The sequence below is a fragment of the Buceros rhinoceros genome, unplaced genomic scaffold (assembly GCF_000710305.1).
Source record: "Buceros rhinoceros silvestris isolate BGI_N320 unplaced genomic scaffold, ASM71030v1 scaffold23478, whole genome shotgun sequence".
Lineage (NCBI taxonomy): Eukaryota > Metazoa > Chordata > Aves > Bucerotiformes > Bucerotidae > Buceros > Buceros rhinoceros.
This window is the reverse complement of record NW_010429080.1, coordinates 13,309-24,319: the sequence shown is the minus strand read 5'-3', so window position 1 is coordinate 24,319 and position 11,011 is coordinate 13,309. Positions and strand designations below refer to the sequence as shown.

General features: G+C 35.7%; 1 protein-coding gene across 1 annotated transcript in view; it reads right to left on the bottom strand.

Annotated features, from left to right (window-relative positions):
• The window catches only part of LRCH2 (leucine-rich repeats and calponin homology (CH) domain containing 2), a gene marked incomplete at its 5' end in the record, with an annotated part of 26,735 nt that extends 17,902 nt beyond the window's left edge, over nt 1-8,833 (bottom strand). The window contains 8 exons of the mRNA XM_010142524.1: nt 27-124; nt 441-552; nt 1,718-1,805; nt 3,231-3,364; nt 3,586-3,722; nt 3,816-3,921; nt 5,987-6,113; nt 8,689-8,833. Coding sequence (XP_010140826.1) covers nt 27-124; nt 441-552; nt 1,718-1,805; nt 3,231-3,364; nt 3,586-3,722; nt 3,816-3,921; nt 5,987-6,113; nt 8,689-8,833 — 947 coding nt within the window. The remainder of the gene's footprint in view (nt 1-26; nt 125-440; nt 553-1,717; nt 1,806-3,230; nt 3,365-3,585; nt 3,723-3,815; nt 3,922-5,986; nt 6,114-8,688) is intronic.
• Between the last annotated feature and the right edge of the window lie 2,178 nt (nt 8,834-11,011).

Genomic DNA, 11,011 nt, shown 5'->3' with positions numbered 1-11,011 from the left:
TGAACATTTTTTTTTTTTCAAGCTACCTTAATATAAGACAACAACGGTCCAATCTGTGTATCTCCTTGCTCAGGAACAGCTCCTTCTTCTGCATTCGGATCAATGTAATCATACACCTCCTGGTCTAGTGAGGATTGATGAAGAATGGAAAAGACCATATCAAACAGTTCTATCAACCAAATGTTACTCCTGAGAGAGACAGGTACTTATAAAAACATCAGATAAAGATAAACCAATGAAAACAGGTCTCCTTGAGCTAGAAATAATCTTTTTTCTTTCCTTCTGGCCTTGTCTGTTTGTTATTATTATACTGTTTTCTAGAACAATAAAAATACAACGCCAACATGTGATCGTATCATTTTGTGCTATTTTCTTATATTTGATTACCTAAGCAAAAGTATTTGTTTTACCTAAAAGGAGAGATGCACAACAGGTACTACCTTTCTGCGGATCAAGTTTACTTCCCATTACGTGATTGTCATTCCTTAATGTGTGTTCCTTTGTTGATTCTGACACCTGGGAGTGAAGGCTGATTGTATCATCATCAGACGGCTGCAAAGACAGTCACATTTCATACTGAACTCACGTATAAATTACACTATTATATGATTTGCTAAGAACCAACAAATTAGAGTGCAAATGGCCCTATCATGAGGGATGGTTCCCAGGACAGAGAAAATAACGTCAAGTCAGGTGGGGTTTTTTGTGGCTGAGGTTTTTTTAAGGGAGGTGGGCGCATGGCGGGCAGTGTGGGAAGGGGTTTAAGAGAATTCTAAGTTTAGGGAGTGATAGACAACTGTTCGGTATGTAATGTAATACTGAAATACAGTATTTTGTTCAAAGAGGTCCATTCCAGCCCCAGACAGTGGACTAAAAAAACCTGTACTTAAGTACTTTCTTAACTAAAGCCCCCACCTACTTTGACCTTTGTTAGACCAAAACAGGACCGCAATTTCTAATGGCATGTTGTCATGAAAAGTCAGCCACGGGGAGCCACCTGCTTTACTCCTCCTAGACAGCTAGGGAAAGGAAGAGGAGGAAAAAAAAAAAAAAAACACAAACCCCACAGCTTTATATTCATTTGGACTTTTCTTTTAAAAAAACCCCCTCGTTCCACAATTTTCCAACTAACAATCATTCCACATTTGTAATAATTCCAAGTTTCAAAGATCTTTTGTTTACACTACTCGGTTTTGACATAACTGTTATTAATTATAGCTCCTTAATCTAGATTTCTACAAATACACACGTAACTTGTAGGGATTTTTGTTCATCAAACCTAGCAGATCATCCAGAATTTTATTAGAATTTTAACAATGAGAATTACTAAACACATACAACACTCAAGTTTAGTCCAAACAAACTTTCATTTTAAGTACATTCATATCATTAATAACAAAAGATCGTTTCAAATAAATTTTGTACTTTGTGTAGAAAATGATTACACACTTCACACATTAAAATTCCTTAAGTCTGAATTCAGTTTTTAAAATGTATGAAATGTGGACTGGAATGAACCTTAACCAGAAAAATGAAAGCAGTATGTATATAATTTTTTGTCTGATACTGGCAGTCTAATGGTTTAAACACAACTATACAGATATCCAACGAATGTTAAATGCAACTTAGTTAAATATTTCTCAAATGATACAAAATAGAAAGGAAAAAAATTCAAGAAAACAGAAATTACAAAAACTCAACAGTGCAAAATACTCACTTCTGTTGTGGACAGCCTTTTATCCCCATTATCACTTCCGATGCCAGAGTCTGGTCCATGATTTTTATTGGGATAAAAGTCCTCCATACTACATTAAGAAAAAACAGCACACAAAAAGCCTCACAGGAACGAAAGAATTGGTAGTTTCACTTTTCTAAAAAAAGTAAACATCCTTTTAAAAATACATTCTCTTTACTCATCTACTACTGCTAATACAGAATTTTTGCATAATACTCCATGTGCAGAGGACAAATTCTTAATCTCCTGCAAGAGCTGTTCAAGAAAAAAGTATCAAAGCAGAGTTAAAGTGGAAACCATCGATTACAGTATACTCTACATCTGTGCAATTTTAGAATTGTTCTATTTCAGTCAAAAATAGCATCTTCAGAAAAGGCAACTTCCTCTGAAAAACTGCAGTTCCTCCAATTCTGCTGGCAGACATGTTTTTCAACTAGTAGCAAATATGCATTCCCTAACCGACCGCCGTATTGTCATGGTTTAACTCTGCCTGCAGAGCTACGAAATATTTCCTCCAAGTTTATGCCTTTCAAAGACATAAAATCAGCAGCATCAGTAGGATGTGCATTCCAACTGTGTCTTGGAGCTTGGTTTAACCCATAAGATTATCTGGAACATTTAAGTCAAACAAGTTCTCCCTGCTACAGATATGACATACAGTGGCAATACCCGTGACCCTGGTCCTTTGCAATACACCTCAGTTGTAGGCCTGAAGTTCAGTGGAAGCTTCTGGGGAGCAGTTGTGGACCACAGTTTTCAGGAGCATTTAGAAACCACCTACAGACACTGTGGGCTAATTCCCTATGGCACAGCTGCCTGAAACCAAGACCACGGATTGAATCTGACGGTTCAGATTGTTCTGTGTAAGCTTTGTTTGTAACTTTCATCGTCCCAGCCTTGAATTCAGAGAGGCACAAGGTGCACATGACATTTTAAGAAAAATAGGCAGAGAGTATTGTTCTATGTGCTTTCCAATGGCAAACTAACTGATGACAAAATATACAAAAGTATTCCTATTTAATTCCTCAAGAGGTACTCAGTACAGAAATCCCACAAAATATTCTGCATTTTTTGACCTCAACTAATCTAATAAATAATACAGGTATGTCACTGATGTTTGTTTCCCTTAACATACAGGCGGGAGGCAGACCTTCCATCCAACAGAATAACTCCATGTTCCGAACATTTATGGGAACTACTCATCTACTGTTTTGACGTATCTTTTTGGGAAATAAATAGCTGAGTTTTCCAATAAATGAATTTGAAATACATCTTTGTTCTGATTTCCAAATCTTTAATGAGTATAATGAAAACTTTTCATAATGGCTCAGATGAGCCATTTAAGTTTCCAGTTAAAGGACCTTAAAAAATAAATACTCTGACCCCTAAATAAAGAACAACTAAAATATTGAAATTACAGCTATTATTATCTGTGATGAACAGATCACTTCATAGCCAATGCTAAAGTAAAACAAAACAAAAAACCACTACTCACCTGTCTGTGAGTGGCTGAGAGGGGATTCGTTTACCTAATGACGGAAGATCCAAAGAATCTGGTTTTTTATCTATTCTGAGGCACGCCTGAATGCTGAGGAATTTAAATATATGTACTTTACCCTTTAAACATATCTGTTGGAAAACAAATGAACAAAATAACCAAACTTAATTACATAGCATGTCTTTTGGAAATGCACCCCAACGAATACTTTCTACACTGAGTTTGTACTCACAACTTCCCACTAGGAAAATTACAGCTAAAACGTACAAAAACTGGATTGGTATACTTTAGAACAGCTTCCTCTCTCAAGATTTTAATGTAAATATCTGAACTAGAATGCTTTAATACTAACCTGTGCTGGTGGTATCTGCATTGGATTGTTATCCAAAATTATAACTTGTAAGTGACGTAGCTTTCTGTAACAAATTGGAATTTCTGTAACTTTATTACAAGAAAAATCCAGCTTTACCAAGGGAAGGTCTCCTAATTCTGCATTGGGGTAAACAAAAAGAAAGAATCATGTATCTCCTTAACACTTTACCTAATTCACCTACACCAAAGAAATGAAGACTGGTAGCTTACCATCTGGCAACATATGGAGATTATTTCTTCTTATGTTTAATTCTCTAAGTGACTGCAATTTTCCTATCTGCTGGGGAAGAACCTGAAGTTCGTTGCAGCTAATATCCTAAGAAAGATATAATTAATAAATTAACTGAACATCTTAAATTAAACAAAGGAAAGCTGCTATCAAAACTACTATAAACCATACTATAAAATTTCCCATCTTTCTTGGGTTTTACCACAAAGGGAAGAAGTACCAGATCTCGTCATTTCTTCAGTATTTAGTGATGCACGTTATAGAAACTCAAGTCAAAAAGTTAAACCAATGAATGATGAAAGACTGGTTTTGAGATTAAAACTGTAGTGCAGGAATCAGTTCCTGGTGTAGTTCCCGTAGCAGTTAAAAACTTCTTGTGTGACTGCTGGCAAATGACTTGTATTCTGCCCTTTTTCTAAAAAAATTCTTCTACCTTATAAAACCTTGAACAAATCCATGCAACTAAAAATTTAAAAGACCAATAGCAGGCTCACCAGCTTTCTGGATACAAGCACTAGAGGGTGACAAAAGCTGCACCAAGTGAACACAGACTACAGCTATTTCTGCCACTACTTTAACATTTACTTAGTTCAGACTGAGTCAACTACCACACAGATATAAGACCATTTCTAACCTTAATTTCTGATTCAATAAAATTTATTTCACTGACTAGTTTCCTAGACTAGATATCCATAGGTAACTACTGATCTGATGAAAAACTAGAAGCTGCTCTAAAAGGCAAGACGAGCCAGTAACTAGAAGCCAGGCTCCTTCTCCCGTACACTCTGCCAGAGCTTCAGCTTAGGCCATGCTCATCTGCTTTTGGCAACCACGATGCCTGCATATATAGCTGGACGTCTCAAAGCTCAGGCTGCTTGGTATCAATTATTGTTGATAATCACTTATCTATTGCAAGCTCTTCTGTCCAAGTCATCAAATTTAAGATGGTGTTTCCTTCATAAAAGCATCTTTCTAGCACATGGCTTAATGTTTTACATTAACGTATATATTACTTATCTTCTAAACAGGGATAACACAAGTACTGGAATGAAACTCTAGTATGTCCTTAATCTGTACCATCAAGCACACATTCTAGCTTTGACAATTTTGAAAAAATAAGCAAAAAATATGACAACTGTAGTTCTGAAAAATCATTCACTTCCCCATAAACAACAGCAGCGATCTCACCTTGAAATCCTGTGACAACGAAGTGAGCATAAAGAATTCCTAACCAAGGAGGAGAGGACACTAGAAAAGTCTCACAAACATTCAGAATATCTGATATTTCTTGTAAATAAAAAAAGAATGTTGATTTATAGCTCAGAAACGAGGTCATGGTAAAAGAAATGTCCAGGGCACACACAGCTGCCCTGGGAACAGGATAAGGACTGCTTGCGGTGACCAAAGAAATAATGCACACTGAGGAGCGCAAGGGGAGGGAAATCAGTCCTAGTCCAAGTGCCAGGTCAGCAAATAACTGCACGCAGTTCTCCAAAACACATGAGCTTAACACGAAGAAATGATCAGTAACCCCAGAATAATAAGAAATATAGAGAAAGTAATGGATGGCAAAGCACAAAACTTTAGTACGTCATAGGATAAAATCATGTTGCGTGGACACCTAAAACTGAGTATCACATACCATTCAAAATAAATGAATAGCAGAAATGAGAGGAAAAAAACACAACAAAAACCAGAAAAAAAACCCAAACCACAGAACAACAACTGAATGGCATTACTCTGTACTCTTATGCAAGTTAAGAGAGAGGAACTCTTCAGCTGGGAAGAAGAGTCCTGATAACAAGTAAGAAAGATTAATAGAATTATGATTACTGTAAAGAAAGGAAACAAAAAAAAAATCACATTTTTAACAACATACAAGCAAAGGACTCAAGTGAAATAATCAGAAGAGTGATTTTATTATAAACCCCTTAAGCTTTATTTAACCCAACATACTGATCCGTGTTTAACCACATTTTTGAAACTCTGCAATACATTACACCTGTAATTTGAGCTCAAACACCACGGAAAAGCAGTAACTAATTTTACATTTTGTAGTTCTATATTTTAAAAAAATAATTTATATCTTTATTGTAAATAAACTGCTTATAGTTTAAGTTTACTTAGTACAATGGTTTACAATTGTACTTACCAATTCCATTAGATCTCTCAACTTTCCAATTTCTTCTGGAATGGAGACTAGCTTATTATTACTGACAACCAGAACTTTAAGTGGAAGATCAAACAGGTATTTTGGCAATGTTGATAAAAGATTGCGGCTTGAAAGAAAGAAAGAGAAATGAACACGCAAGGCTAGACTACAATCTTCTTTTTCAGCCTGACAGGGAGTCTGAGATGCACACTGAACAACTTGTCTCCTGTTCCAGGATACTCTCCACCTATTACACTTTCATCCACATTTAAGCTATGACCTCCATCATGAATTCCTTACCAGATAAAGCCCCTATTAGATATGTAAATTTTAGTTCCCATTCTTGCTTGATAAGACTAGTATGTACTACAAGGGAATCTAACACTAAAATATACAGACCAATCTGTTAAAAATGTTCGATGTTTGCTTTTGTCCTGCTGATACCTTCAGAGGGATCAGCTGATCTGACAGTCTACCAATATAAAATTCACGTTCTCAGCAAACCAGAACTTTACACACCACCACTGCTTCTCATGTCATGTGGTATTGTCACTACTGAACCACCACAAAAAGCACTTAACATCTATTTATTACTTTGTCGAGCAACAGTCTGGAAGGCAAGTACTAACCTAAATAGAGTTTTCCTGTGTGTATCATTCTCCAACTGCACGCACTTACCTCTGCTTTGTACACAAAGAACATACTGTTACTGACAACTCGGTTTGAATCCATATTGGAAAAACTAACAACTGCAGACTGCCGCTGCCAGAAAAAGATAGAATTTTTCTAATAATGTGCTTGTAAATAATTACTTGTACCTTAAAAAAGCCATTGAAAAATGAGCTTGTTCAGATGTGCTACAAAAGCAATTTGTTTCATACATGGAAATAATAAAACTTCAGTAACTGCTGTTGCTTTAGTAGAAACGTGTAGAGGTCAGGTCTATTCTGAAAAAAAAACCAACCAACCCCAAGAAAATCAAACCAAAAAACTTTGAAATGTTGACATTTGTGTTCACACTATACTAAGAAAAACCCAGAATTTTTACTGTTTAATTGATATATATAACAGCAGTGATTTAATATTTCAAAAAAGCTTTTCAAATTATTTTTCCCCACAACTACAGTTTATAGGGCTGCAAAACCACCAACAACAGAAATCTATATCCCCGAAACATTTCAGCTTCAAAGATCTACTGCAATTTTAATGATAAATAAAAACATGAAAGTAAACTGTCAATAACTTTATAAAATTAACAGCATAAATACATTAAGTGAACAATACAAGTAAGCTTTGGATGTAGGTATGTAGTATGTAGAAAGTCTTTTTTCATGTTGTATTTCAGGCAGATATGACAGGCTTTATTTGCAGAGCAAGAGAAGCAAAAACAGCAAGTAAACATTTTTGATTGATTATAGAAATGTGGCAATATAACAGTCATTCTCTGCATCGCTTAAGTTTCCTCAGGTTTTTTGGGGGTTTTTAATTACGTTCTGTTTTTTAAAAAAATAAGCTGCCAACTTTATTATGAACTGCACAACAGATTTCTTCAGTTGTCTGAGTCCAAAACTATAATTTGAGATCATGTGGTTTTCTTCTGTAATAAAATGTTTAAACTAGTAAGTCAGGATTTTAGCTTGTCCAACTACTACGATCCACATGTTCATGCATTGCAGAAAGAGTCCTCAGACATTAGCACAAAAAGACGACAAAGCACAGTAATGCAAATAATGATTACAATAGTCAGCCCTTGAAATAAAATGCAATGCCCAGACAGAACTATATGCTACTTTATTTTGGTGTGAAGAACTGCACTCAGCACCTCAACAACCATCAAAGGAGAAGTGAGCTGTGGCTGCTCTGTGAAGAAAGTTAGGTCAAATTTCTTTCAGAAAACACCACAGATTTATCACATCATTAATTCTCTTTGGAACTGCCACAGAACAGACTACTATTATCACTGTAAGTACTGGTATTTGCAGATTTTGAGATAGTTTGTTGTTGGGGTTTTTGGGGTTTTGTTGGGGTTGGTTATTTTTTTTTCCCCTCCAAGGATCAATTCACAAAGTTTTTTCAAAATAAGTTCTGGAACCAAATCTCACATGTTAAACAGCTCTTAGCTCAGAAGACTGGTTGGGACTTGATGTAGTTAATCAATATAAGAAACAAGTTAATCAATAAACAAAAACAAGAAAACAGGGTCTCTGGTCTTTTTGGGAGGGCTCTTCTAGATTCCCTCTCCTTCCAGAGCTCCTATTCATCTCTTGTTCTTTGGAGAAAATCAAACTGTAGGTTTCCCAAGTTTAAGAGCACCAATACACCAATGGATGTAAATAATGTGCAAAATGAGTAGAGCCTTCTGGCCAAAGTAATCCACCCTCTTAAGAGCAGCAAATTTTCTGTGTGTCTAGTTTCTAAACATTCTCTGTCTTCATAATATCAAAAACAAAGAAAACTTTTTACACTATCCTCATCATCAGCTACCATAATTTACTGACTAAAATTTTATAATACAGTCAATTCCTTCTCAAAGGTTAACCAACAACTGCTGGCCTCAACACCAAGGATAAGGCAAACAAACAGAATAATTGTATCTGAGAAAAAATGCGGTCACATGGGCATTCAGTGACCTGAGGAAGCAGAAAGCCATCTCTCCAATGAGGTAAGTTAGGCGAAGACCAAAAACAATAGGCGTTACTCACCTAATGTTAAGGTACGTAAGCATTTGCAGGTTTTTAATAGATTCTGGAATGGATTTGATGCAGTTGTGATACAAATTTAAAGTTTCCAGTGGTGCAAACAGCCAGACGTCAGGAGGAATTTCAGTAAACCTGTTCTTCGAAAGATCTAGAAGCAAAAAAAAAAAGCTTTAGTCAAAAAATGCCCCTGCAGTAAGAGGAGAGAAAAGTTATTCTTGTCATGATCCTAAAAATGAAGGTGTGGTAAGAAGTGTAAAATAATTCAGTTTTACCAGATGCTACTGCATATAATTAATATTCAAAAGACTTAATATACTAAAAGATTATTGCTTAATATGCAATTATAAGAGAAAACAGAAAAATGACAGTAATTCAAAAATATTACCCACTATATAATTAAGGGCATTCGAAATGCAAGGGAATATAAATTACAATCGCAGATCCTCTATTGGCCTTTGTTCTGTGCAACTGTTGGGGGTTTTTCCCCCAATTCTACGCACCACAGTAAGTGAGGGTACAACCCCAGTAAACACTACTTTTCCTTTTTGACAGCTACATTAGCATCATTATACAAAACACCTGCAATGTTAAAGTCAAGTTTGCAAAATATCCTTATGCATGTTTTGCTTTAGAACTACAATTCCCATCTAAAAAAAATTTCTTTATTGCAAGCACAGTAACTGAGACGTTCTCCAGTTACACATTTGTAACTTAACTAAGAAGTGAATATAGTTGCAAAAAACAATGACAAATACATTTAGCTATAAAGATAAGGATGCAACTTAGCCTAAGAGCAGAAAGAAGGGCTATGTTTGACAATGCAGACACAATACTTGAACTGGAGTTATTTTGGCAATGCATAACTGCATTATGCAAATCTGCATGCAGGAGATACGAAAAACCAGCTCACTACAAAACCACGTTCCATCTCTGACTAGATTTTTTCTGATGAGAAAATTCAAGTGGGATGTAACCAAAACTCCAGGAAATTATCAGTTAACTACCAAAATCCGTGTCATAAGAAGTCCATGAAACTACCTTGAAAGAAAGAGATATTTACTTGAGAACCACTATCTACTGTTACGAAAGTAACTCTGGTTCCCAACCCAAGATATTTTAGAAGGATGTGGTTTCTCAGAAACACTGAACAAACTCTTAAAAAAGCGATACAGATCCCTTGCTATTTCAGGCTTTAGTTCTCTGGTTTTAACACTTGCATGAAGTAACTGCTTCTGCTCCCATCACATTGTCACTGGAACAAACACATAGCTTATACTACACTAGACTGAAAAACAAGACTACAAAGCAGCCAGAAAAGTGGCTCGAAGTCACCATCACACGCACATTGCGCAGGCTGGTTGAAGTCCCTTAGTGTACCCTTGTACAAAAACCATGATTTCACTGTAGAAGAAAACAGACAAATATTGTGAAATTGGTATGTATTACTGTTGTAAACACTCTGCTGAAAACAATGCCTTTAAAACACCGTGGGACAAGGATCCCACTTTTCCATTATGAAACCCCTAAGTCCTATTAAAATAGAAAAATATACCAATTATTTGTCAATAATATTATAAAAAGGATAAAGAGTTGGAAGATAGTATGACTTCTAAGAAATTCTTCATTCATTCATTGCAAAACAGTATTAGAACAGCCCCGGGGTTCAGATCTTTCCAAAGGGAAAGATTCAAGTGTATATAGTTTTCCACAACATTCATGTAACACATGTACTTACAGCTTTTTAAAAACAAGTAATGCTATTCTTTATCCAAACTGAAAAATGGTTTCTTCTCCAGAAACGTTTTCACAATGAGGAAAAAAAAAATTATTTCATCTATTACTCTAAACAAAATGTAGATGTCAAGCTTACACAATTCAGGTACTTTTTGAACTCTAACACCACATTGTATGACTCAGAAAATATTGTAAGAAAAAAGGAGGAAACTTCTGGAATAGTGCGTTCCTCTACAAACAAAACAGCCTTCATCTCAATCCAAATGGAAGCACACTGCTGGCACATAAAATGAGAATGGTTTTGTAAGGGTTAACAGACTGAAGCAGCAAGGAAAGCTGCTAAATGCAGAACTGTAGGTGATTTAAGATGACAGCTCCTCTGGAAGTGAGATTATAGGAATGCTTTGCTTAACCGGTTTATACTGGAAAACTCTAAATTGGAGGTGTTGTGTGAAGACTAAAGAGAAGTCACTACCCATGACTGCTCACACAGAGTATTTCAATTCACTATCTGCAGAAACACTTAAAAGTGAGAAGTACACCATTGCTAAGGCTAAATTTAAAAGGGGAACCACACAAACATGAAGAAGTT